Raw genomic sequence first — 26,257 nt, 5'->3', positions numbered from 1 at the left:
TCCTCCTCGGACGCTGTGTGCCCTTTGGGGCTGGGGACACCTGGTCCCCCGTTCCATTCCCGTCTACCTGCTAGAGCCTCCTCTCCTGCAGGCTAGGGTTCAAGGGGAGGGGGTGGGCACACAGCCCCCTCCCCCAGTGGAGTCCCCTGCCTGGCCTGGCACCACAAGGACCCTGGGAACCTATAATTCCCACATCTTGCTTCCAGAGGCTTCTGGGTAAGGACATGGGTCTAGGCTGCTGGGACGCCCAGGGGTGACAGGGCCAGCTCTTTGCCCACTCCAGGTGGATTTGCCCCTGCCCCACCGGACAAGGCCCAGTGAGGCCGGCGCAGCCGCGATGGAGCAGGGCGCCCGTGAGATGTGTTGTGGCAGCTGCCCCGCTGCCCGAGGCCCGCCCGGAGCGAACACTGCTGGTGGCTTTAATTGCTTTCACATTCGATAGGCTGGCCTGTGACAGGACTCTTACACCCGCCCGAGCGCCAGCCTCCGCACCCCCTCTACTCTGCAGCCTCCGTGGGGTGGGGGTGAGCAGCGCTGTGCAAATTGCAGCCCAGGAAGCGCTCATCAGGCCTGCCACCCGTGGGATGGGGACGGCACCCCCCAGAGCGAGCAGGACGGGACCGAGTGGGAGCAGGACAGCCACCATGCCACTTCTCTCCTGTGCACCCCCTTGCTCCATCTGCTCCTGCCTATAGAGCTGAGAGATTGACAGGCCCCCCGTCCCCCTGAAAGCAGATGTCACACAGGGAGCAGCCGCGCACGGGTGCTGTTCTGTCTGCACGGGGACCAGCCTGCTGACCATGGCACGGCCTGGCCGGAGCCTCTGCCCTGCCCAGACACCCAGGCCTTTAGGGACGCACGTGAGGCGCAAGCAGGGTGTCCCGAAGGCCGCCTGTGAGCACCTCGGGTGCTGGTGAGCCTTGCCCGCCAAGGTACTCCCCGCTCCCCCCAGGGCAGGCTTGGGTGGCCCTCGGGACAGCCCCTGCCTGTGCAGGGGAGGCGGGAATCCAGGGACCCCGGGAGGGGCGGCAGACAGATCGGGAGGCATCAGTACAAAACAAAACGTTTTTATTTGGTCCGTTGGAGCCTGAGTCTGGAAACACCCAAGGAGAACCATCCTGCAGGGATGGGGACTGACAAGTGATAAAATAGCCTCTGGGTCAGAAGAGCTGGCCGTATGTACAGGGTTAAAAATATTCACAGCTCCGAGTAACAGGAGGGGCACAAAGGAGGCCCGAAAAGGAGTGGCAAGCGTCCTGATGCTTCTCCAGGTGTAAAAGGCCCCCAAGCGCTCCAGGGCTGCCCACTGCCTGGGCACAGCAGGACACTGAGGCCAGGCGGGCCCCCAGGAAGCTGGCCTCCGATGTCCAAGGGCAGACGCAGGACTCCGGCCTGACAGCAGCCTCCACGGAGGACGCCCGAGCAGCCACGGAGCTGCTCGACTCCCTCGGCTTCTGAGGTGGGAGAGGAGCTGGGGCCGACCTCTGCCCGGACAACGAGGCCCAGGATTGCTGTCGGACCCTGGTCCTTCCGGCAGAGGTCAGGTGGTGTGAGGACAAACCACCTCGCGTCACAGCAGGCTGGGGCCAGGCCTGGCTGGACCCTGCCCCACAGCCCCTGGCCTCCAGCCCCCGGGGCATGGCTTCTTCACTCCTGGCAGGCGGTCCAGGAATTGCATAGTGTCGTCAGAGGGGCAGCTGGGACCTTCCCCATCCCAGCCCTGAGCCCGTGGCCGCCAGCCACCTGCCTCCCGGGACACGCTGCTGGGACTCCGGGGACCCCTGCTTGCCTTGAGGAGGCCAGGGGGCAGGGAAATGTGCTCTGGGGACAAGCTGGGGACAGAAGGCTCCTGTTGTCATGTCTCATGAGAGGGTGGTCCCTGCTCACTCTGGGGTTCCAGCCTCCATCCCAGAGGAGATGGCTGCTGTTCACCATGGGGGTCCAGCCTGACCCCTGCAAGGGAGTGACCCCTGCTCCCACTCTGGGGTCCCGGCCTCTGACCTGCCCAGATTTGGTTCTAGGAGCAAGGCTCTGAGCAGCCTCCTCCAGGTAGGAGGCCCCCGGCCCCTAGGGAAAGAGAAGCCTCACTGTGGCCGGGGCCGTCTGAACCCTGCCTGCAGGCGGGTGGTCCCAGAGGCGGGAGCACAGGCCCGGCCGCTCCAGGCGGGTTCGAGGTATTCTGCTCTGCGGCTGGGAGGCTCTGGGCAGGAGGGAGGGGTGGGGTGGAAGGCCTAAGGGAAGCTACTACAGCTAGTGGCTCCCTGGGCGGGGTCCTGAGATTCTGATTCAAGCGTCCTCTGTTGGGGTCTCCCTCATAAAGTGCGCGTGGGGGGCTGGGAAGGTGGGGTGGTCACAGAGGCCGGGGGCCATGCAGGCCAGCGACTTCGGGCGTGAGAGGGGGGCTGTGGGTGCCCCTGGAGGTTGTCCAGTCACTGAGGAAGGCCTGCGCAGCCTTGCGGTGCGCCAGGCGGTGGGTGATGGAGAAGCCCGCGTTGCCCTCCAGCTGGGACAGGATCACCAGGACCTGCCTGGGGGAGGGGGCCGGTGAGGGCCAGCGGAAGCCACGTGAGGGGGCCGGGCAGGGGCCGGGCGGGGCGGGGCCCACCTGTGCAGCGGGGGCACGCTGTCCTGCGTGCGCAGGCTGCCGCGCGTGGACACCACGTTGAAGCTGTCGGAGCAGTCACACTGCACGTGCAAGTAGGACTTGGGGTGCCGGTTCTCCACCACCACGATGAGGCCCGCCCAGCCGTGCGTCAGGTAGTAGCAGGTCATGCCCTCACGGCCCTGGCCACAGACCGTGCAGGAGTGGGCTGGGGCGGCGGCTCCTTCCCCGTCCCCCTCCCCCGGGACCCCGCCGGCCGCCCACCTCGTGCCGCTCGCCCCGGCTCTCGGTGAGCAGGATGATGGCGTCGGCCAGCGTGGTCGGCTGGGCCTCCACGGGCTCCACCATGACCAGCCTCGAGCTGTACACGGCCAGCACGTGGCCGGGCGGCTGCGGGCTGCAGCGCGGGACCCCCGCCGAGGGGCTGGAGGCTGCGGGGAGGGGCGGGGGAGGCGGGGGGCGGGCGTGTGAGCGCGGGTGCGCGCAGCGCTCCGTGCGGCGGGGCGGGGTGCGCGGGTGCGCGGTTACCCTGCGTGCTGGCCGGGGGGCCCGGCGCGGCGGGGCTCCAGTGGTTGAAGGCACAGCACACCACGGCGTACTCGCCGGGCTCCAGCATCACGTCGCAGTTGACGAACTTCTTGACGGCGCGCTTGCTGTGGGCGAGCAGGCGGCCCAGGCTCAGGCGGCCCCCGCTGCCGAACGACGCGCGGAACACCAGGACGCACAGGTCCAGGAGGTGGCTGTCCACCGAGTCTGCGCGCCTGTGGCCCCGGGGACGGCGGCGGTCAGCGCAGGGGCCGGGCAGCTGGGCCGCGCGCCCGCTGGAGCTCACCATCCGGGCCGCTCCCTGCGCAGCCCCGCCCCGCCCCGCCCCGCTCACCAGCCTAACCCCACCCCGCCCCCGCCCCGCCCCGCCCCGCTCACCAGCCTAACCCCACCCCGCCCCGCCCCGCCCCGCTCACCAGCCTAACCCCACCCCGCCCCGCCCCGCCCCGCCCCGCTCACCAGCCTAACCCCACCCCGCCCCGCCCCGCCCCGCCCACCTGCTGCCCTCCTGGAAGAGGGCGAACTCCAGGGACGCGCGCTCCAGCACCGTGAGAGCAGTTACCCCCACCGGCCCGCTGGCAGAGCTGGGAAAGCAGCCCTGCACACGCGCCTCCTGCCAGTCCGAGTGCACCTTGCAGATGTCCACGGAGTCGAAGTACCTAGACAGCGAGAGGGCAGCCCCACTGGGCAGCTCTCATCCCGGCTCAGGCACAGGTACTTCCTGTCCCCGCTCCACTCCCTGCCCCAGGGCACCCTCCGCATCTCCAGGGACCTGTGTCTGGGAAGCCCCGGTGCTGGCTCTTGCCCGAGGACACCACCAGGGGGCACCGGGTTCCAAGTCTGATGGGGAGCGCTGGTGAGGATGGTGAGTCCCGGGGGTCCAAGCCCTCCACGCCTCCTCCCCACCCCACTGACCCTGTGCTGAGCTGGATTCGGAGAGGTACAGGTGGGCTCCCCAGGCCAGGGCACCACATGCTGGGACGAAGGGAGCAGCCAAGGGGAAGGTGGCAGGAGCCCCAGGGCAGGCACCGCACACCCGCTGCCAGCACGTCCAGCTACCTGATGAAGTCACTGTACTCCATCCAGAAGACGCCCTCGCTGCTGCCGTGCGGCATGAGCTCGCTGCGCAGGTGCCCCGGCCAGTGCGGCCACTCGTCTGACCAGCTGCCATTCCAGGAGAAGCGGCCCCACGGGTTCCGGAGGCGCAGGAGCCTGTGGACCACAGGGCTCAGGGCCACGACCATGCCTGCCACGGTTTCACCACACATCCACCCGGCCCCTACCTGGAGCCCTGGACATCGCGGACGTCCAGGATGGAGTAGGCGTGGCGGGGACGCAGGCCCAGGCTCTCGTAGGCAGCATCGTCCACCTTCATGTTGCCCCCCCCACAGGACGCACCCATGAGGAACCTGTGTGGGCAGAGCAGCCTCACTGACTGGGGGCCCCTCAGTACCCAGCGGCCTCTGCTTGCCCTGCCCCCCCCAGCGGGGAGGTGCTGCTCCCGGGTGGGGGGGTGGGAGGTGGGGAGTAGGGGAGTGGAAGGTAGGGGGCCCTTCTCTGTCTGTGGGGGCCCCTGTGAGACACGTGGGACCCAGGAAGTGCTGGCCCAGCCCCCTCCACTGTGGTCCCGAAGCTCAGAGGCCTTGGGCTGGGGGTCGGGCAGGCCCGGTCCCTTGGAAGCCTCGAGGTTGGCTGGTCCTGCCAGTGCAGGGCTGCAGCCCCCAAGGGCAGCGATGGCGCCCAGTACCAGCCAAAAGCACAAGGTCTTGGCACTGAGGAGCCGTCTCTCCTAGGCGTAAGCTTCCGGACTCTCCCCACAGACAAACTGGCCAGCGTGTGGCAGGTCTCAGAGGGCAGACCCCACTCCCACCAGGTGCCTCTGTGGGGCTCTCTCCACGCGGTCCCAAGCGGGAGCTGGCAGTCATCACAGGCCCAGCTGAGGCAGAGGCCAACGGGCAGCGTCTTGCCTGCCCCCCGCACCACCTGGGCAGGCCAGACCCCCGGCCGGGCAGCGAGGGGTGCCGGCGACACCGGAGACGCAGGCTGTGAGTCAGAGGCCGCTCGCCCTGCTTGTCCCACCGCTCAGGCCCCGGCCCGGCTGTCCCCTCGCCTCGCCTCTCCTCCCAACGCCGCTGACCGCCACAGCGCCCGCCCCTCTTACCCAGCCTCCTTAGAACTCAGCATTTTGGCCCAGATGAGGTCAGTGTCAACGGGCTCCTCGCGGGGGTTAGTGGAGCTGACCTGCAGCGCCAGGCTCTCACAGGGGGCGCCGGTGAGCGTGGCCAGGCCTTCGATGGCACGCCCTGCCTGGAGGGCAAAGTAGGAGCCGTGCAGCTTGGCCAGCGCCTTCTCGATGAGGGCCACCCACAGCTGCTTCCGCTGAGCCTACGGGAGAGGCTGGAGTCGCGAGGCCTGACGGTTGTCGCCGCGCGACGTCCCTCCCCTGCCCGCCCGCCCCGCCACCTGGGAGAAGAGGAGGAAGCCGGCCTCGTCACAGGGCAGCATGTCGTCCACCAGCACCGTCGTCCACGTGCCGTCCTTGCACAGCCGCACTTGGTAGGCGCCCTCGGCACACAGGCTGCGCGTGACCATCACCCGCTCCACCAGGTCGGGCCGCTCGGCCAGCACGGCCAGCGCACTCAGGAACCTGCACAGAGCCGGGGCGGTGAGCACCGGGGCCTGCGCGCCGCCCAGCCCCTCCGCGGGCACCCGGCTCACCAGCAGTTCCCCAGCAGCCCCTGCAGGATGTCCGAGGGCCGGAGGGTGTGGAACACAGACCACGAGGTGCTCTGGTCCCTGGACACGGAGCAGTTGATCTCGTGGGGACGCAGCCACTGCCGCACACGTTGTTGGACACTGTCACCCGCAGGGAAGCCCACGGATGCGGGCCCAGGGGGGAAGCTGTCGTCCACGAAGTTCACGCTGTTCTGCAGGGGCCGTGACCTCACATTGAGGCTCCCCCAGCTGCGCCAGACCCACTACCCGGGAGACCGGCCCGGAAAATGCTCCAGAAGGGAGAGGGTGGGGGTGTGCAGCCAGCCCAAGGGCTGTGGGGGGCTCGGCCGGGGCTTGTGTGGGCCACACCACCCCGTGTGGGCCTGGGGAACCGCAGCCCCTGGGACACCGCACAGCCCCAGCCTGGAGGCCACGGGGCGGTGTGCATGGGCCACAGGGAACCTGGGTGGCTCCCCCAGCCGTGGATGCCCCAGTGAGAGAAGCGGGGACGTGGCTTGGATGCGAAGCCGGGACCTGAGATCCCAGTGTCCGGCTGGGTGGCTGACGGTGACGGTGGGGACAGACAGCCCCTCCAACTGACCCTGGGGGCAGTGCTGCCCTGGACTCTGGCCTCCCCAACACCCACAAGGGCAGAAGAGCATGAGGGAGTGTCGCGTCCCATTCCAGCAGGGTTCTGTGGCCGGAGGAAGCACAGGGCCACCTGCTGGGGCAGAGCCTCCACCCACATCCTCCCCTCCTGGGGCTTCACCATCTGTGCGACATCGCCTGAGAAGGGTCAGGAGCGCAGACCATGGGGTCATGGACCCTCGTGGGTACAGAGAAGGAAGGGGCAAGATGTGGGGGACTGGGACTGGGCCGCTGCTCCAAGCCCGGGGACAGAGGTGCCGGCCCTCTGGGGCAGGTTCCTCCCTCTCCCCGGCCTCCTCCCTACAGAAGGGACACTGGGGAAGGACAGAGAACGTGAATGCCCTGACCGGGGGACCGGGGACGTGCCCAGAGAGGAGCCCACGGGAAGGGGAGAGCTAGCCTTGGGGCGTCGACACTGTCCTGGGGGCACTCACCTCTCGGCAGAAGGCCACGATGTTTTCCCAGAGGGCCTTGGCCTCCCCCTCGTCCGTCTGCCGCCGCTTCTCCACGTGTATGCTCTCCCTGCGCCTCAGGGGCGCCACGCCCCGGCGCTGGGCCACCAGGAGCTGGGGTGTGTGACAGGCGGCGCAGTGCTTGGCCCGCGGCGTGTTGATCAGAGTGCAGGCAGGGCAGGCCCACTGGCTCGGGCGCTCGGTGGGCAGCGCGGGGAGGGGACCGCCAGGCCTGTGGGCGGAGCAGGGCCCAGACCTGTCGGCGCTGCAGTCGGGGCAGCGGCTGGGGGGCTCGCCGTGCTCTTGGAAGCCGTGCAGCTTAGAGCAGCCACAGGCTGTGCACCTGGGGGCCGCAGTGGGGTTCCTGAGCGTGCACTTGGCGCACGACCAGGTGGTGAAGTCAGGGCTGGAGGGACTGGCCGGCTTGTAGCGCACTGTGTCCCCGGCCAGGTCGATGACGTCGCTGCTGGGCGCGGCACCACAGGCCTCGCAGCGGGCCGGGCTGGAATGCCCGGGCGCAGAGCAGGAGCCACACCGGGGCCGTGCCGGGCTGCCCTCGGTGGCCTCCTCCTCCAGCATGCCCAGCCGCTTGCTGGACAACAGCTCCGCCAGGCGGGAGGCTCCGGCCGCAGTCCGCCCCGGGCCCTGGGGGAGCCCCTTGGAGCCGGCAGAGGAAGAAGGCTGGGGAGCCTCAGGCACCAGTGGCTGCAGCTGGGGGGGTACCTCACGGCGGCTACGAGGCACTGGGTTGTTCTGCAGGGTAGGCGAGAAGGGGCTGAAGGAGGGTGCTCGGGGGGGCTCCTGGTCGGTGGCAGAGGGAGGGTCAGCTTCGGTGCCTTCCCCGGGCTGGGCTGGGGCAGCTATAACGTGGAAGCCAGCGGGGGCCACGACCTCGGGGACCACCAGGGCCTCAGGAGGGATCCTGGGCAGCGAGAGTTTCCGGGGGCCCCCGCAGGCGGAGCAGGAGCTGGCCACAGGCGTGTTGTGCAGGGTGCAGCGCTGGCAGGCCCAGCCGCTCCCGGGCTCAGCCGCCCCCTCCTGCTCCTCCTTCTCCTTCTCCTCCTCCTCCTCCTCTTCGGGCTGCCCCCGGGCCGGCTCTGCAGACACCAGCCCCACTGTCCTCCCGGGACCGGCTTCCTCCTTGCAGCTGCCCCTGGGCTCCACCAGGACCCCGTTGATGACAGGCAGCAGGGAGGCATGAGGCACAGGCTCTGGGGCAAAGCCACACACCTCACAAGTCTCCTTGCCCAGGAAGTTCCGGAATGTGCAGCGGGCGCAGGGCCATTTCTGCTCCTCCACGCTGAGCCTGAGGATGTGGTCGAGGTCAGGCTTGTGCCGCGGGGCCTCGCAGATGGAGCACTGGCGCTGGCCAGCCGGGTTCAGGAAGGTACAGCGCGCACATGACCACTCCCCAACTGTGGCCATGGACCCGGGCGAGTGTGTGTGGCTGCAAGGGAAGGTCCCAGTCAGCGGAGGCCCAGGAAGGGGCCCAAGTCTCCACCTGGGACCAGGGGCCCCAGGATCAGGCCCAAGAAGCATGCTCTGAGCGGTTTGAGGACATGAGGAGTTGGGGGGCCCCCAGGGGACCTCACAGGTCTGTCCTTAGACCCCTCCTGGAGGCAGAGGGATGGGGCGGAACCACATGGTCCTAGTGGCCATGGGGCCCTGCTGGGGAGGTGGTCTTTGATCAGTCCCAGCAAAGCGCCCACGTGAGCTTCGACAGGTAAAGGGCGCCCTCAGATACCCACAGCAAACATCACACCAGCGTGGACACTGTGGGCTTCCTTCCCAAGACCAGGAGCTCAGCGCTGCCAGTCAGCACTGTACCAGAGACCCAGCCAGAGCAACTCGGTGGGAAAAAGAGATGAAAGGCACCCAACTGGAAAGAAAGAAGTAAAACTAGCTCTGTTTGCACATGGCGTGATCCTACACACAGAATTCCCCAAAACTACTAGAACTAATACATGAATCCAGTGACATTGTACGGCATGAGACTGACATGTGACCATCAGTCAGTGGGCTTTCCGTGCCAGCAACGAAGAGCTCAGCAGCCCGGAGAAGGCAAGTTAGAAGAACAGCATCACTTCATCTAAAATAACCAAGGGATACGTTTTAAAAAGGAGAAAACTTGGGGCACCTGGTTGGCTCAGTGGATTAAAGCCTCTGCCTTAGGCTCAGGTCATGATCTCGGGGTCCTGGGATCGAGCCCCGCGTCGGGCTCTCTGCTCAGCGGGGAGCCCGCTTCCCCCTGCCCCCTCTGCCTGCCTCTCTGCCTACTTGTGATCTCTGTCTGTCCAATAAATAAATAAAATCTTTAAAAAAAAATAAAAAAATAAGAAAGGGAAAACCTGCACTCTGACCGCTACAAAACATGACTCAGAGAAATCACAGAACACCTCAATGACCAGACAAACACCCAGTGTTCACAGAATGAAGACTTAACACGGTCGAGACGACAGTCCATCCAAGCGGCCTACAAATTCACAGGTGCAATGCAGTCCCCTCAAAATCCAATGGCCTGCCCCCCCAGGAATGGAAAAAGCTGATTTTGAAATTCATATCGAATTGCAAGGACTTGCCCCACCCCGCCCCAAGTAGCCAAACTAGTCTCAAAAGAGGGAAAATGGAGACAGGGGTCCCAGCACAAGGACAGACTGCAAGTCTGCGTATGGTCCGGGCAGCCAGGACAGAACTGGAGAGCCCAGAAACACACCCTCACATACGGTCAAGTCGTTTTATGTTTTTACTTTTTTAAGTAGGTTCCATGCCCAACATGGGGCTCGAACTCACAGCCCCCAGATTAAGATCCTTGCGCTCCACTGACTGAGGCAGCCAGGCACCTGTGGTCCAGTCATTTTAGGCAGACCACTCTGTGGGGAAAGGGCAGTCTTCTCCACAGACGGTGCGGGAACTCAGGACCTCAAGCAGTAAAGAATGCAGCTGGGCCCTTACCTCACACTGTATGCAAAAATTACCTCAGAAGGGATCAATAACCTAAATGTAGACGTAAAAACCAGAACACTCTTAGGCGATAAACTAAGGAAATTTTGTGACCCCAAGGGGCGCCTGCTGGGTTAGTCGGGGGAGTGTGAGACTCTTGACTTGGGGTCGTGAGTTCGAGCCCTGCACTGGGTGTGGAAATTACTTGAAAATGAAACCCTTAAAAGAAAAAATTCTGGGGTGCCTGGGTGGCTCCGTCGGTGAAGCCTCTGCCTTCAGCTCAGGTCCTGGGATGGAGGCCGACGCGGGGCTCTGTGCTCAGGGGGCGCCTGCTGGGCGTTCTCTCCTCCTGCGCCTCTGCCCAGCCCCAGCTCACACACGCTCTCTTTCTCTCTCTCAAAATAAGTAAAATCTTAAAAAAAAAGTTTCTGTGACCTTGAATTTGACGATGGATAACTGGACGTGACACCAAAAGGACAGGCAGATAAAGGAAAAAACTGGACTTCATCCAAGTGAGGAACTTCCGTGCTTCAAAGGGCCCAGCGGAAAAAATACGAGAACTCGTAAGAGAAAATATTTACGAATCAGGTCTGGCTCCAGAAAACAAAAAGAACCCTCGCAACTGAGCAACAAGAACGCTTTTCAGAAAAACGGGCAAAGGGCCGGAGCAGTCATGTCTCCAGAGGACACACAAGTGGCCGTGGAAGCACGTGGGCAGACGGAAACATGCTCAGCATCGCCGGCCACAAGGACAACGCAAACCCGATGTGGAGGACCCCACTTCACAGCTGCTGCGGCTGGGGAGCAACCACGTCGCAGGGGACGGCAGGGGACGGCAGGGACCACAAGAGCTCCCCCCGCCCCGCCTCTGCGCCAGCGGCCTGGCGGCCTCTCCCGATAAACAGTCACCACCCAACCCTGCAGTCCCACTCCTGGGCACACGCCCCGACCGACCGGAAACTGGTGCCCTCGTGTGCACACACACACTCAGAGCAGGTCCACGCACGACGGCAAACACACACATAAAGGAGATGTGGAATGTTATTCAGCCACATAACGGGATTCTGATACACGTTCAGTGAGAGAAGCCAGACACAAAAGACCGCACGTTCCGGGAGTCCATGTACACAGAATCCTTACGGCAGCAGGTCCGAGGCGGTGCGAAGCCCAGGGGGCCCCAGGCCCGGAAGTTCTGTAAGGAACACGGGCGATGCAGACGTGTGGGGACGGGGTAGAGGGATGGACACACACTGAATGTGCCTCATGCCCTCTGAAACGGTTACTTCATGTCACATGAATTTCAGCTCAAAAAAACCAAAAACAAAACCAAAGTGAGGGCTGGAAGGGAGGCCAAGGCACAAAATGCGGGGGGGTGCCCTAACTCAGGGCTGCCTGGTGGATCCCCTAACCAGCTGCCTGTCAGGTCTTTCTGGGGGCCTCCGGGCAGGCGTCTGACCACAAAAAAGCAATCCAGCAGCGCTGGAGACCCACGCACTGGGCACATCCCTGCCGAGCCCAGGCCACACGTGGGTCGTGGAGGGCCAGGCTGTCCGTGGAGGGGCGGGTCCTCTCCACTCACCTGTCCGCTGCCAACCCAGACCGCTGAGCCCCACGTGCCTGGTCCTGCAGCAGCACGTGCCAGCACTGTGGGGCCTCAGCGGGGAGGCTTGCTTTGCACCCAGCAGCCCCAGGTGGCTGTAGCAGGGAGCTGTGCCCCAGGGAGATCACTGGGGACGTGGGGCAGGGGGATGTCCAAAGGCAAACTAGGTGGGAGAAAGGGCAGGGCCCCCTCTGCTGGGAACCTGTCCCAAAGTGCTGGCAACACCCAAGCCTGGGAGAGCGAGTGTCTCCTGGGCTGGGAGGCTGCGGGGCGTGTGACACTGGGGAGAGTGCCCCGTCCCAGATCAGAGCTGTGCTTCAGACCCTCATGCCCTTGTCCCAAGGGATGGCCATGCACCCCACACGTGCCAGGTGAGGACAGGGACATGGTCCTCCCCAAGTGGCTGTCTAGGCCTGTGGCACGTGTGTGTGTGCGTGTGTGTACATGCATGGGTGCGTGCGTGCGTGCGTGTGTGGACGCGTCTAGAGCAGCTGGAGGGCAGCTGGGGGGTGCTCCTGGCTCCTCCAGCCTGATGTGGGTCCATGTCTGGGGGCGGTGCCAGCCCCTTGACCTGCACGGACTAATCCGGACGCGAGGAGGGGTCTCCACAGCAGGACAGAGTCTCCGCGGACTGCAGCTGCTCTCCCTGGCAGAGATACCAATTTCTTAACAAGGCATGAAGCCTCGGCTTCTGACGCCGGGTTTACACCAAACCCTTTCGGCTCAGGAAGAAAACTTGCCTCTTCAAAACAAAAAAAATAAAAAACCTCCCTGATATTTACCCTAAAGATACAAATGTAGTGATCCGAAGGGGCACGTGCACCTGAATGTTTACAGCAGCAATGTGCACAACAGCCACACTGGACTACATGTGGCTACATGTCCACCCGCAGACGAATGGATAAAGAAGATGTGGTCTATACACAATGGAATACTATGCAGCCATCAAAAGAAATGAAATCTTGCCATTTGCGACAACGTGGATGGAACTAGAGGGTATCATGCTTAGCGAAATAAGTCAATCGGAGAAAGACAACTATCATATGATCCCCCTGATACGAGGGAGAGGAGATGCAACGTGGGGGGTTAAGGGGGTAGGAGAAGAGTAAATGAAACAAGATGGGATTGGGAGGGAGACAAACCATAAGTGACTCTTAATCTCACAAAACAAACTGAGGGTTGCTGGGGGGAGGGGGGTTGGGAGGGGGGGGTGGGGTTATGGATATTGGGGAGGGTATGTGCTATGGTGAGTGCTGTGAAGTGTGTAAACCTGGCGATTCGCAGACCTGTACCCCTGGGGATAAAAATATATGTTTATTAAAAAAAAAATTTTTTTTTTCAAAAACCTCCCTGACCAACAAGATTACTTCCCAGGGCCCTTCCCAGCCTGTGTGGCTGAGGGTCATGAGATCCCACAGCCTTGCCCACAGATGGGCCATGGTAAGTGGGTGGGGCTGTGCCAGGCTGTGCCACAGGGGCGCGTGGCACCAGCTGGGGGGGCAGGCCAGCTTTGGCCTTCGCTTCTGTACTGTGAAAAGCCTAAGAAATCTTCCTGGAGACCAGGGCGCTCCCCACTCAGGGAAGGGCCCAGAGTCAAGGTGTGGGTCACAGCAGGCGCCCACAAGTGGCTTCCACCCCAGTTCCAGGCCCGGGGCATGCTCACTCACCCTGCACACGGCTTCCACCCCCCGCCCGGCCTGGTCGCAGGGCCCAGCAGAGAGAGTCTGACACTCTGCAGGCCATCTGCCCATGGGAGGGGCGTCCAGAGAACAGACTCAGGGCCCGTCCTCCACGCAGGAGAGGCGGGAGGAGAGCCCTCCTAGGACACACCTGCCCTTGGCTCCAGGGCTCTAGGGGCCCCGGACGCACTGAGCAAGGCCAGGCTGGGGAGGGAGGGGGCCCAACGCCCGTCTACCCTCCTAACCCACCAGCTGCCCGGTCCATGGCCTGGGTGCAGCTGCACAGGAGGCACATGTCCCCGGGTGCTGGCCAGGGGACACTGGTGGGACAGGGCCGGTGTCACAACCATCACAGTGGATAAAAGCACATCAGGAAGATTCTGCCTGGGGTTCAGAAAGGCTTTCACAGGAACAGTGCCTACAACTCAAATTTCGCCAAGGGGACACAGAGGGCAAGGAGAGGGACCCCTGGTTAGGGTAAGGCTTCCAGCGCTGGCCGCAGGGGCGCAGGGGTTCCCAGGACAGGCGGCGGCGGTGGCGCTACGCTCCCTTTCCGACCCTGCAGCCCACGGCGACGTGGCTCCAGGGTCAGTGAATGGATGACCAGAGGAGCCTGACCTTCACCTCCCTTGGCATCCCTTCTCTGACTCCACAACCCCGGGGTCCAGCCAACAGGATGCGGGGCAGGAGCTGAGGGCTCGGGAGACGCGCAGAGAGGCCAGAGCACCCCACCAGCCTGGGAGGAAAGAGCAGCGTGGGGAACCCTGAGCCAAGGCCAACTCCAATGAAAAGCAAGTCCAAACCCTGTGACACCACCTACTCCAAGACACAGACTGAGTCACGGCTGGGAGAAACCAGCTGCCCAGGGAAAGAGAGGCCACGTCTACGGGAAACTGAGGCAGCCGTCCAGAAAACCCCGACACCAAATTCCCGCCGTGCCCTCCATCATCTGGGGACTGCTCTGGAGTCCCTCCCGGGGCAACGTCAGGCCTCCCTAGCACCCGGGACACAGGCCTGCAGGAACACAGAAGCTCCCGGTCACCACGGTTGGGGCAGCCCAGTCCCAGGGCGATGCCTCTCCTCCCCGGAGACAGCGGCGAGCAGTGAGCAGCGTCTGAACACAAGGACCTCAGTGAAGCTGCCACGCCCGAAGGTCCAGCTGCCCTGATGGCTGGGGCCGCCTGACCTCTGACCCCTGCAGCTGTGAGGGGCGTCTCCCTCTGGGGCCCCTCAGCCAGCCTTGCGTCATGCTCCCCACTGCTGTGTCCCCACGGGTTGCAGCGACGCCGGCCACGTCCATTGCTTAGGGATCAGGGTGAGCAGCTCCCCGGGCCTGGCGGTGGGTTACAGGGACACGCCCACACGTGGCTCTCCCAGCTTCCTCGGAGCAGTGGCGTGGTTCCAGCCAAGGAGGCAGCAAGCCCAGACGTGGGGCAGGAGACGCGGTGCTGCTGGCTTCTTCACAGGGCCTCCTGGCCCCCTGTGCCGGGCAGAGCACCACACACATGTACGCCTGTGACCACGTGCCCCGGTGTGCGTGTGGGGAGGGGTCCTGTCGCAGTGGCTGTGTGGGGCCCTGGCCTTTCTGCCCCCCATCCTGCCATCTGCCTTGCCCAGCCCCCCCAGCTCCCTGCACCGGCCGGCCGTCTTCTCAGCCCCAGTCTGGACATGTGTGACTTTCTCAAGGTCGTTCGCGGTGTCTCCTCCGGCTTCGCCTGCTGCTCCCAGTGGCTGACGTGGACCGACCCTGGGTCTGGCCGGCTGCAGAGGGTGATGGGAAGGGGCCGCTCGTCCGCCAGCCCGGGGGGTAGGAGCGTGGCAGGAGGCCAGGAGAATGAGAAAGTTCGACTGGGTTCCGCAGTGTGTGCCAGGATCCCAGGATCCAAAGTGACACGCACGTGTGCCCCTCGGCATCCTCGGGCGCGGGGCAGAAGGAGCTGCCTGGCCAACCCCACAGGGTCTACACCCTGCCTGCTGCTCCCCGGGGCAGAGGAGCCCCTCCCGGGACCCAGGAATTCTACTCCTAGCGATTCATCCTAAGGAGATGATGAGAATTTATAAAAAGCATGTGGACAGAGGAAGGCATGGGAAGCTGCAAGTCAGACCACGTGGGGACGCTGGCCCCCACCCGCCAGGGTGTCTAGAATCAAACAGGCAGATGGTCCTGAGTGCTGGCCAGGATGGGGAGGAACGAGAGCTCTCCCCTATAGCACTGGTGGGGACGGGAAGGGGTGCACCGCGGCAGACACAGCCTGGCAGGGTCTTACAAAGTTCGAAGGCTTCTGCTGCAGCAGCCGCATGCCGGGTCCCCGCCCCAGGGGAAACGCGTCCGCACAAAATCCTACACGTGAGCGCTCTCACAGCAGCACAGGTCATCAAGTCCAGTGGAAACAACCAAATGCCCGTGAACTGGGGGACGGCTGCGACAGGCCGGGGTCTGTCCATACAACAGGCATTTACGATTTGGCCACGGAAGGAACGAGGCTCAGGCGCCCGCCCCCGGGGCTGGGGCCTGACGGTATTACGCCTGGTGAGAGGCCAAGCACTCAAGGTATTCTAGGGTTCCCCTTGTAGGACGTTTCCAGAAAAGGCACATCTACAGGCAAGAGGCAGGGTGGCTGCCTGGGGAAGGGAGGCAAACAGCAGGGCCCGAGGAGACGTGGGTGAGCAACTCTAGAAGTGGCCACAACCAAGCCGCAGAGCCGCGCGCTCAGGGGCAGGGGACGAGAGCACCCAAGTCCCACCTCACGCCAGCTGTTTCAGAAAGACACAGACGTCCACGAGTGTGCCGACGCCGGCACGAGGCACCAGAGCAAACGCCCAACAACCCGCGTTGCCGGCTCCAGCCACTCACCGGCCATGATGCCCCCGGTGCCTCCTGCTGACTCCTCTGGCGCCTCCCAGGCGTCTTACCTGCTGGGGCTCAGGCCTTGGGGCCCATGCCATCCCAGAAGAGACCCCCATTAGGACCCCGCCTGCTGTCCAGACACCAGGGAAACTGTGCTACATGAGGACGCTTGGTCTACGGGAAGTGGCGGCCAAGCACACCACAGCAGGTGCCTTCGAGGGAGGCGAGCCCGTCGCCACTGCCTCTCCCTGGGGCCAGAGGAACCCTGAGTATGTGCTGCGTGGCGGGGGCCCCTCTGCAGCAAGGCCATGGGAGGGGCTCAAGGCAGGGGTGGAATGTCAGGGCCCAGCACCCCCAGGCCTGAGCAGTGGGCTCGGTGCTGGGGCTGCCCCACACCAGTCATCCCAGAACTGCCGAGGGGAGGCTCGCCAGCTGATCCGTAGAGCAGCGTAGGCTGAGAGACCCGTGCGGAGCCTGGCCACGGCCGCGGTTGAAGCCGGCACAGGAGGGTCCGCTGGCGCAGCGGCACCCCGCACCAGTGAGGGGCAGGGGGCTGGTGGCCTCCCCTGCATCCCCACTCCAAGCACAAAGGTCCAGAAGCAGTGTCAGCAGGCGCAGCTTCCTGAGCGAGCCACACGCCCCGCAGGAAGGCCACCCTGTCCCTGTCCCAGCAGCAGCCGCCAGCCAGGCCAAGGCTCACATGGCTTCCCGGGGACAGCTGCTGCAACCCCAGAGCCTCTCGAGCTGTGGGCCTTTCCGGGAAAGCAACTTGCCAAAGGATTCTCGGAAACGGGACCCCATCTCTGCAAGCCCCTCTCCTCCGGCCGGGAAGGGGCCGCCCTGACAGAACAGCACCCCTGCCCCCCGGACCCCCGACCCCTTTCTTACCTTCGGGCCCGGGGACGTGGGGGCTGGTGCTGCCGGGTGACCAGGGCACCACCCCAGACAGGCCCCCCAGGGCCGCTCCTACACCAGCCAGCTGCTGCAGGGGGGCCGGGGTAAGGCGGTCCCCCGGGGAAGCCGTGGTCCGACTCGGTCTCCGTGGCCAGCGAGGAGGCGGAGCTCCCCATGGCCCCCGCGGTGGCGGCCGCGCGGAGACCCGGGCCTGGTCACACGCGGCCCACAGTGGGCGAGCTGGAGCATGGAGGGAGGACGGCGCCCACGCCGGAGACAGGGCGGCCGGGCTGCTCCATCACACGACAGAGATAAACACAGAGAGAGAATAAAGAGAAACAGGAGAAACAGCATGACTCACAGGAAAGAAGGCCCCAGAGCCTGGGGGGGCTCCCCAGTGCGCTAGCGGCCTCGGGGACCCAGGCCCCACAGCCGGGGTCCCGGCAGAGCGGAGGTGCAGGGCTGCAGCGGCTAGCCCAAGGCCCGCCCCGCCACCAGCGCCCCTGCTCCGCTCCTGAGGTCCGACCCCAACCCCTCAACCGCCCAGAAGGGCCGGCCATGTGTCCACTTGCCGGGCTTCAAAGGGAGTCACACCCCTACTGAGAAAACACCACACGGTCATGCTTTACTGCAGAAAAAAGGACCCGGGAGCATTTGGCCAAACCTAACGGAGAAACAAGGAAGCGCGTGCAGCAGAGCTGGGACGGCCGGTGGGGGGTGCCGAGTGTCCACGTAGCCCAGAGGAGACCCCCAGGGCTCCGAGGCCGGCAGAGAGTGGCTACCACATCCCTTCCAGAGGGAAAGCCTCCCCAGCCCTGGGGAGAGATGGGAGACTCAGGAAGGACCCGGGGATGGCCTGTGTTCAGGGGAGACCATCTGACGCCCATGGGTTGAGCAGGAGGCCCCTCCGCTCGATCCAGACAAGGCAAGTCCCAGTCAGGCTCAGGGCCAAGCAGAACCGGCAGCCCGCGCGGCTCTGGGGGCTGGGGGGCCAGTGACACAGGAGGAGGGGGCCGGGGTCGGAGAAGCCTGGGCCCCTGACCCAGAGGAGCTCTGGCCGGATCAGCCAAGTCCCCTGTGCAGCGACAGAATTCGCTCAGACGGCCTTTACTCTGAGGAATGGGGACGTGTGTGCGACAGGGTGGCGCCCACCCTAACCAGCCCGGTGGCCTCGTTGGTCCCCTGCCCCTCAGGCCTCCCCAGGGGGGCCCCAGCAGGGCCGAACAGAGGAGGCAGAGGCCCCGTGGCCTGTGAAGCTGACACCGTCCCCACAGCACCTGAAGGAACGTCTGTCGGCGCCGACGCACGGGAGCGTCACGGGAGCCACGGGTGCCTTTCCCAGCCGTCTAGCAGCCACGTGAGGAAGGTCAGACAGATAAAAGGAATCTACAAGACGCATCTTACGTAACCCAGCACATCCAAAATACCTCCGTGCCGGCCTGAGATTTAGGTGAAACCACGTGTGAGCTACGTGGCACTGCGCTCAGTGAGATGTTTGGACTCCGCTGTGGTCACGCTCCTCTCCTCGTGGGGGAGCCACGCTCGAGCCAGCAGCCACGCGTGCCGGCAGCACCTTCCACACCGGGCAGCGCGCAGGGCACGCTCACCAGTGGTCGGTTCCTCCTCAGCCAGGGTCACTGCAGACACCGGCCTCTCCTGGGGTTCCAGGTCACACCCCAACAGCCCCTCGGATGCCTGAGCTCGCCCACGTGGGAGCCCCTCGTGGGAAGAGCCTGAGCATTTCCGATGCTCCTTTCACAGCCAAACCCTGGGCAGATGGAGGGTACGTGAGGGCAGAGGAGGCCGGAGGGGGCGCCAGGCCCACAGGAGGTGTCGTGGGACACAACAGCTGGCACTTGGCTCCAGGGCCATCACAGTCCTGACAAAGCTCTGCCCGTGTCCCCGGGAGGGTGAGGTGGGAGGTAAATGGTGCCGGCACCACATCCGTCCCACGCAGGCAGAGCCGAGGGCAAATCGGCCCTGAGGCTTAGTGAGGACGTGGCCCCAGGCTTCCCAGGGCTGCTACCAGGCCGCCTGCAGCACACCAAGGACTCCCCTATTCCTCCCGAATGCCCTAACCTGGGGCAGTGAGGACTTGGGGAGAATGCCGGCCCCCCATCCCCGCCCGGAACCCCCAAGCCCTGCAGCAGCTGCACCCTGTGCCCCAGCTTCCCGACCTTACAGGCCCTGTCTGGGGCAGGTGGGAGGCCCGTCCAGGGGTGGGCCATATGGTGGCAGCCCAGTCCCTTTAGAGAGGGCAGAGGCAACACAGGTCCCTGTTCCTGCGGGCTGGAAGGGCAAATGCTCCCTAGGGAGCAGCCGGCTCAGGAGGGCCCATCTGGGGATCTTTCATCTGGAGGTGGTGAGAGGACCTGGGAGTAAACCCCATGACAGTGTGCCCTGGCTGAGCAGGGCTCCCCAGGGGCCAACCCTCGTGCTACCCCGAGAGGCCCACCTGCACAGGGCAGTGTGTGAGGAGCTCTTGCCAGGCAGGGCAGCCCGCCCTGGCTCACATCCTGGCTCCGTGTCAGAACGACCCGGCACGGAGACACTTGCACACCCTGCTCCCCGGGCCTTGCAATTTGAGACAAAGCTAGGTGAGGGCTTCCTGCAGGGCAGAGCAAACCCGATCTCCGGGGACCAATGTCATGCAGCCCTCTTCCCCTGCAGGGCCTGCTGGGCGGACAAAGCCCCCCGAGGTGGGCGCACGGGCCGTAGGCCAGCCCCATGGACACTGGGGACTCGCCATCTGTCGCTCTGTGTGTCTCTGTTCATCTCACGAACACCCGTCCGGCCTCGTGGGGTGCCAGGCCCCCAGCAACGCCTGAACCCTGCGTACTTAGGGTGCGCTTTCTTGCTGCTGTGCCTTCACAGGTCTCTGGGCAGAAGCCGGAGCGGACGCCAGCCTCCTGTCGGGGAACAGAGCAGGGTGCCGGGCAACACGGCGCCACGGGCAATGCTCCTGTCTGCGGCCCGACCGGCCACCCCAGTCCTCCATGCCCTCATTTGGGAGCCGCTGCCCTAGATTTAAATGGGGGCGGTGGCCTAGATCGGCCTCAGGGAACCGCGGGGTGGGGCTGCAGTCCCAGCTCCCGAAGGTGTTCCCCACTGGGAGGACTGGCGGGTCCCCCCGCCTGGGGAGAGCAGATGCCTGGCACGGCCCTCCAAGGGGATAGCCGGGGACGATCCTGCAGAGTGAGGAGCACAAGGGCCCAATGGGGACGACCCCTCCTTAAGCCCCACGTGGGGAGCACCTATGCTGGTCACGGCAAGCACCCCCAGCCCTCACCCTAGCCCACCTGCGCGTCCCTGCCCCTGCGGGCCCCGGGAGGGTCGGGCGCTGAGCCGCAAGGACACAGGCACGTTGTTTCCGCCAAGTGAGAACTCACCGGGCAAGTGAAGGCCAGAGAGGGGAACACAGTGTGGGCCTCACCCCAGGTCCCACTCTGTCCCACGCCTGGGGGGGGCACAGTCCGTCCCATGGTGCTGGGGCCCCTGAGTCCTGTGTGACAATGGTCTGGGCTCTGGGCGGGCACACGGCGCTTGGTGATGCCTCTTCCTGTGCGCACACGCCCCGCCCAACCCCCCCAGACACGTCCGCGCTCTGCGCGCTCCCCACGCCGTGTCCCAATTCCACAACACAACACCCTGAGGTCTCATGGGCATGCATCTCCCGTCTGAGATAAGCGGCCTGCACACACTGCAGCAACCCTGCTGGGCAGCCTGAGCCCAGCCGCAGGATGGGCACAGGGAGGGACAGGGGACAGCAGTCTGCGGGGAGGGCACCGTGTGCCTGAAGGGCCACCCCGCCAAAGCCCAGAATCGCACCCACCAGACACGAGGCCGAGTGCGAGTGGCCTGGTGCTCGCCCTGTAGCCCGAGGGCGCGACCCACCCAGGGAGGTCCAGACCTCAACCTCCCTGCGGCCCTGGACTGGTAGGACAACACCCTCCCTCAGGCACAGGACCAGGCGTGTGGAGGGTCCTCTGTGGAGGAAACACCAAAGGCGTCGCAGACGTGGCCCGGCGAGACACGTGTGCTTTGCAGCTCGCCCTGCAAAGACAGGACCACAGTCTCATGCCCCAGATGCCGTCAGGGCAGGGGTCCAGGAAGCGGGTCTGGGAGGTTCTAGACGGAGGCCAGGGAACTGCCACAGGGAGAGGGGCTGCCCGCACGGCTCACGCCCCGCCACTCCGTGAGCGACCTACAGCCCAGATGCACACACAGCCCTGGGGAAGGAGCTCTCCTGGTGCGGCAGACGCCAGACCCTCCCCAGGCACAGGCACCTGGATACCACTCCCTTTCCTGGAAGGTTCTGGACTCTGGCCCGGCGCAGTCCCACTCCCAGGTTTATCAGCACTGAGCCAGAGGTCACCGGAGTGAGTGCCAACTTGGTCCAGGCTCTGTCTCCACCTCCGGACACGTGGGCCTGAACAAGGAGCGAACCTCAGTCACCCTGAGCGCGCTCCCATGGCTGGTGGCCCGAGGGCTGTGTCCCTTTAGAAGCTGCATCTGTCCCTTACCCGGAGGAGGCTGGAGGCTCTGGAGCAGCCGCGTTGCTCAGCCAGCTCCTCGCTGCCTAGTGCAAAACCCCTGACCGCCGTGGGCCAGCCAGAGTGGCAGACGGGGCTGTTCGGGATCCTGGGGCACGGGGATGGGGCCTCCTTCAGCCTGGGCCTGCCTGCGGTGGGGGTTGCCAGGGAAAGTTACCCAAGGGGACAGGGCTCCGGGGAGCAGCCAGGCAGCTGAGATTCTGGAGGCTCAGCTCCCCGCATCAGTGGCTACTCTGCCCACCAGTGAGGCAACCCCGCCCCAAGCCCAGCAGCTCTGCTCTCCTTCGCATTCGAGGACCCTGGTGGGGAGGGGCATGTCCTTCAGGCCGAACAAGGGCCCAGGTTCCACCTCACTGTGGCCTCCGCCACAGGCTCACCGTGGCCCTCTGGCGAACACCGAGGCCAGCCACCCCCTCCTGCTGGCCCCAGAGCCTGTGCCCCATCGGTGACGTCACCAGCCTGCTGACCTCAGAGAGCCAGGTGTCCGGGTTAAGGCCGTGGGCTCTGGGAGGGTACCCAGCCCTTCCTGTGAGCAAACCCGAGAGGGATGGACGGGGCTCTGTCCCAAACCCTTGCCCTCCAAGCACGCTACAGGACGGCGGTCACTCTTGGCACTTCTGGACTCCCCCGTGTCTCAGGCCCTGCAGCGCCCACAGGTTCTGGCCGCCGTCGGGGCTCCTTGCCATGCAGCTAACCCCCATCCCCCGCCGGCGTCCTGGGCACATCGGGGCACCAAGGTGGGGGGGAGGGGATGGGTCTCTCAAAGCAGACGCACACGCAGGCCCGGGGGCCAGGGCTGCCCACACAGAGGGGACAGGGTGGCCGCACACCCTTCTGTGTCGGTGTCCTACAGCACCTGCCGCGCACAAGCAAGGAAACGAACTACGTGTCCCACAACAGCGTTTTCGGAGGAACAGGCACGGCCTCGGGATTCCCTAGTTTGCGAGTCTGACACCGCGCGACACCGGACCGTCTTCTGCGCAGAGGGGACCGGCTCCAGACACGGGCTCCAGACACGCTCCCTCACTCTGGGCGCTCCGGTGCCTCTGCTCGCCAGCCGGCAGCGGAAGCAGCCTCGGCCCGGGCGGCCTGGCGACCTCAGCCTCACGGGCAGCACGGGCTCCCGGGGTCATCAGCTCACCCCAAGGGAGGACGACGGGGAGCCGGGGAGCCGAGGGGACCGGGCCCCATGAGCTCGGGGCTCTCTGCAGCCACCCTTCCAGATCGGCGGGGCTCTAGAACATACCGCCGCTCCTGCTGACTGGAGGGGAGTATCAGGTGGGGCTGGAAGGTCCTGGGGTTCGAGGTGCGCTGAGTTCCACAGGGCACGGGCGGATGTGGAGGGGACGGAGTGCAGGGAGGGACTCGCTCTGCTTCGGGCTGGGCTGTGACGGCAGGGGAGGAGCAGCAGCCACAGCCCAGGCCTCCTCCGGACACAGGCACACGTGACACTGCTGAGCTGCAGCCACCCACCTGCTCTCCTACTGTGCTCCTGCGCACTGTCTGGGCCCATCCCCCCGCCTGGCCACGGGGCAGGCGGCCACGGAGCTCCCCTCCGTCGTGGGGAAAAGTGCGAGCAGGGCGTGGAACGGCGGCCGAAGCGTGATGCGGGGCACCCGCACGGGGGCAGAGAGGCCGAGACGCGCTTGTGCTCCGCTCGGCCTCCTGCGGATCCTCGCCTGGTGCCCAGACAAGTCCCTGCAGGAGGGAGCGAGTCGCGGCCCTCCCCACCGGCCCCTCCTGGGCGGTGCACACTGGGCCGGGACACCCCTCGGTCCTCCCACAGCTCCCGGCCCCCGCACCTGGCCCTTCTCGTGCTGGTGGCACCGACATGGCTGTCTGCTGAGCCCTGCTCGGACCCTTCCCTGGGCCGCTGCCAGGACCCACCGAGTGACAGGGTACGGCTGGGCAGGTCTCCAAGCTCAAGCAGCGGAGGCAGCCCAGCCTCACCCCACAGCCTCCCTCCAGCTCATTCCGAGGGCAGAAGCCAGTAAGTCCACTCCTCAACCCAGAAGGGCTGTGGGGCGCCATTCCAGACGGCCCCGCGATGACTGGAGCCGCCGGCCGCACGAGGCCGGCCGAGGCCGTTCCCTGCCCACCCACTCCCTGTGGACGGGACGATGCTGAGCACCGAGGGTCTGTGTGCACCGCGGCCCAAGACGGGGTCCAAGCTCGGCACAGGCCGCCTGGCCCTCCTCAGCAGAGCAGGAAGGCAGCAAGGTGGGGGAGCCTGGGTCCACGCCGAGCAGCTTGGCCGGAGAGATCAAGGCACAGACACAATCACAGTCCTGCTCTGGGGCACTTCTGGGGCACTGGTGCTGAGGAAGCGGGGGCGGGGCGGGACCCAAGGGACATGCGGCCAGCAGGCGTCAGGAGCAGCGCTGGTGGGAGGGAGAGTGGGAGCAGGCCTGACCCCAGAGCTCGTCCCGCACCCCAGGGCCCGAGAGCCCTTGCTCGGCGACTGGGCCGCGGCTCTGGAAGTGTGATGAAGCAGCCAGCCAAGCCAGCCCGCGCGTCCCCACGCGGCTCGGGGCTGCGCTCCGCGGGTGCGTGTGACCGGTCACCTGGGGCCAGGTGCCTGCCAGCGTCCAAGCGGTTCCGAGACCAGGCCCCCGTGCTCCCAGCACCTTCTGTGCCGGAGGCAGCACGCAGGGAGGGCGGCCGGCTCTGCGCCCAGACTGCAAGACTGCGGGCCTGCCCCTCGGGCTCTGCCCGCCGTGGGCCGTCACACCCTGTCGCTCCGCGGTCCCCGAGGGACAGGGATTTTAGTGCAGGGGCGCGTCCTTCCCGTACCCCGTGCAGGACCCACCCGGGAGGCCGAGGGAGCCGAGGGCGGTCCGGAGGCAGCCCCGCGGGTCAGATGCGGGCAGGTGCAGCCCCCGCCGCCCCTGGCCTCCGCCCGCTTGTCCGAAAGCCCGGCTGAGCCCCGCGCTAGCCGCGACAGGGGCCGGGAGAGCCGCGCACAGGCCGGAGCACGGGGCGCGTCCGCCAAGGGCACCACCATCCAGCCGGCCGAGCGGGCCCCTCTGGCGGAGGGCGGCGGACTCGGGACCCGCCGCCGCGGCCCTCAGCGCCCATGGCCTGTGGGAGCCTGCCTCGCGGTGCTGTCCCTGAGCCTCCGCCCAGCAGGGCTCAAACTGGGCTCTCAGGAGGTCACGAGGTCGCCAACCAGTCCGCTGGGGAGCAGCTCCAGAGAGGTCAGAGGCAGAAGGAAGGGACAGAAGTGCCCTTGTGGGAGCAGGATGACCTGAGAGGACGTCAGAGGTGCCCAGCCCAAGGCCAGGCAGAGCCGGCTTCCTGCAGGACGAGTCCGCGCCCGGCACTGCCCGGCACTGCCCCGCAGCTCCCCGGCCTGCCACAGGCCCCATCTTTCAGTTCTCTCTGTCGCCAGGTCTGCGGAGGGATGGGTGACCCCTGCCTCCTGCCCCGGCCTGTCTCTGCTGACCCGGGGGAGCCGGGACATGACCCAGACGACCCTCACAGCCCTCCCCGCTGGCCCCAGCGCAGCCCACCCCCCACCCAGCGGCACCGCGCTCCTCCGCAGGACCCCAAACTCCGGGCCTGGGCTCGCAGGGGTCCTGCTCACCAGCTCGCGCGCGCAGTCAGGGGGCCGCCCCTACAGCCTCGCGGTCAGGGCCACTGGGGCTCACAAGGGTCCCCTGGTCAGGAGCGAAGGGAGGCCCGCAGGGAGAGGCAGGGGCCGCCCAGCCGCCCGGCCAACCTTCCCCGGAACCCCCGGCCCCTCGAACTCCGCCGCGGCCGGAGCGCCGCCCCCAGAGAAACAGGGAACAGGGAAGTGTGGGGCGGCCGACGGGCGCCGCCCCCGGGAAGTGCCCGCGGTCCCTCCGCGGGGGCACGGGGGGGGGGGGACACTCCCCGCAACGCCGGCGGGGGCAGAACGCGCCTGGACCGTAAGGGCACTCAAGGACAGGCCGGGGCCGGGGCCGCCTCCCGCGTCCGCGGCACCCCGGGGCTGGCCTCCCGGCGACCCAGACGACCCGGGTCCGCGCCCGCTCCCCTCTCGGGCTGCGCCCCCAGCCCGGCCCGGGCTCCGGCCCGAGCTCGGGGCGCGCCGCTGGGGTGCGGTGGGGGCAGCCCCCCGGTGGCGAGGCTCCGGCGCGGGTCCAGGCCGCACTCCCGGCCCAGCCTGGCACTGCCGGCCGGACTCACCTCCGCAACCAGGCGGCGCCTCCTCAGTCCCCGCGGCCCGGGCGGCGCGGCCCCGGGCCTGCTCGCCTGCGCCGGCCGCTCCACAACTTCTGCCGCCGGCCTCCCGCGCAGAGTGGCGGAGCAGCCGCGCGCCCGGCCCGGCCCCGATCCGGCCCGCGTCCGGCGCCCGCTCTACGCCGCCTCCGTAGCGTAGCGCCCGGCCGGGGCCCCGCGGCTACGGCGCGCCTGAGGCGCACACCGCGCTGTGAATCGCGCGCGCGGACTACCGCTCCCACAGGGCCGCGCGACGCCGCCAGGCCGGAAGCTCGGGGCGGGGCTCGACGCGATGCGGATCGGGAGTTGTAGTCCTCGGATGTCCGCCAACAGACGCGACGATCGGCTCCCTCCCCAGGCCCGCCGACTTCCCGGGCCGCTCCGCCCACCGGTCCCGCTGGAGACGGCCGAGCCCAGGGCTCCGGGCGGCGCTGCCTGTCGGGTCTGGCTCGGAGCGGCGGAAGGGATGCTTCGAGGACAGAACTGCGACTACTACTCCCAGAACGTCCTGCGCGGGAGGAAGGGGCGGGGCCTCCACCCAGCCCCAGTCCCTTCGCTTCCGGCTGCGACTCGCAGG

The 26,257-nt window shown here is 66.3% G+C and overlaps 1 protein-coding gene and 1 long non-coding RNA gene across 4 annotated transcripts; one reads left to right on the top strand and one right to left on the bottom strand.

The window, feature by feature from the left end:
- Positions 1–1,051: 1,051 nt before the first annotated feature.
- Positions 1,052–25,812, bottom strand: CAPN15 (calpain 15). Of its 3 annotated transcripts, none has more exons than XM_047712945.1 (13): positions 25,648–25,803; positions 16,919–17,214; positions 6,946–8,410; positions 5,867–6,075; positions 5,612–5,795; positions 5,310–5,533; positions 4,432–4,557; positions 4,208–4,360; positions 3,646–3,807; positions 3,131–3,363; positions 2,867–3,033; positions 2,606–2,784; positions 1,052–2,528 (listed from the first exon to the last, which is right to left on the bottom strand). In XM_047712945.1, the coding sequence occupies exons 2-13, from the start codon at positions 17,098–17,100 to the stop codon at positions 2,351–2,353; spliced, it is 3,462 nt and encodes a 1,153-aa protein (XP_047568901.1). In that variant the 5' UTR covers positions 17,101–17,214; positions 25,648–25,803; the 3' UTR covers positions 1,052–2,350. The 3 variants fall into 3 exon arrangements, with proteins under 3 accessions (XP_047568901.1, XP_047568903.1, XP_047568902.1); XM_047712946.1 differs by having other exon boundaries at positions 2,381–2,524; positions 25,648–25,812; XM_047712947.1 differs by lacking the exon at positions 16,919–17,214 and having other exon boundaries at positions 25,648–25,804.
- LOC125090358 (uncharacterized) lies at positions 6,522–20,930 on the top strand. The gene is made up of 3 exons (XR_007124308.1): positions 6,522–6,533; positions 9,889–9,890; positions 20,807–20,930. It is a non-coding gene; the product is annotated as an uncharacterized LOC125090358 (long non-coding RNA).
- Positions 25,813–26,257: the final 445 nt, after the last annotated feature.

This window comes from Lutra lutra, chromosome 18 (assembly GCF_902655055.1).
Source record: "Lutra lutra chromosome 18, mLutLut1.2, whole genome shotgun sequence".
In the NCBI taxonomy this organism is placed as follows: domain Eukaryota; kingdom Metazoa; phylum Chordata; class Mammalia; order Carnivora; family Mustelidae; genus Lutra; species Lutra lutra.
Note: the sequence above shows the minus strand (reverse complement) of the source record. Positions and strands in the feature narration are given on the sequence as shown.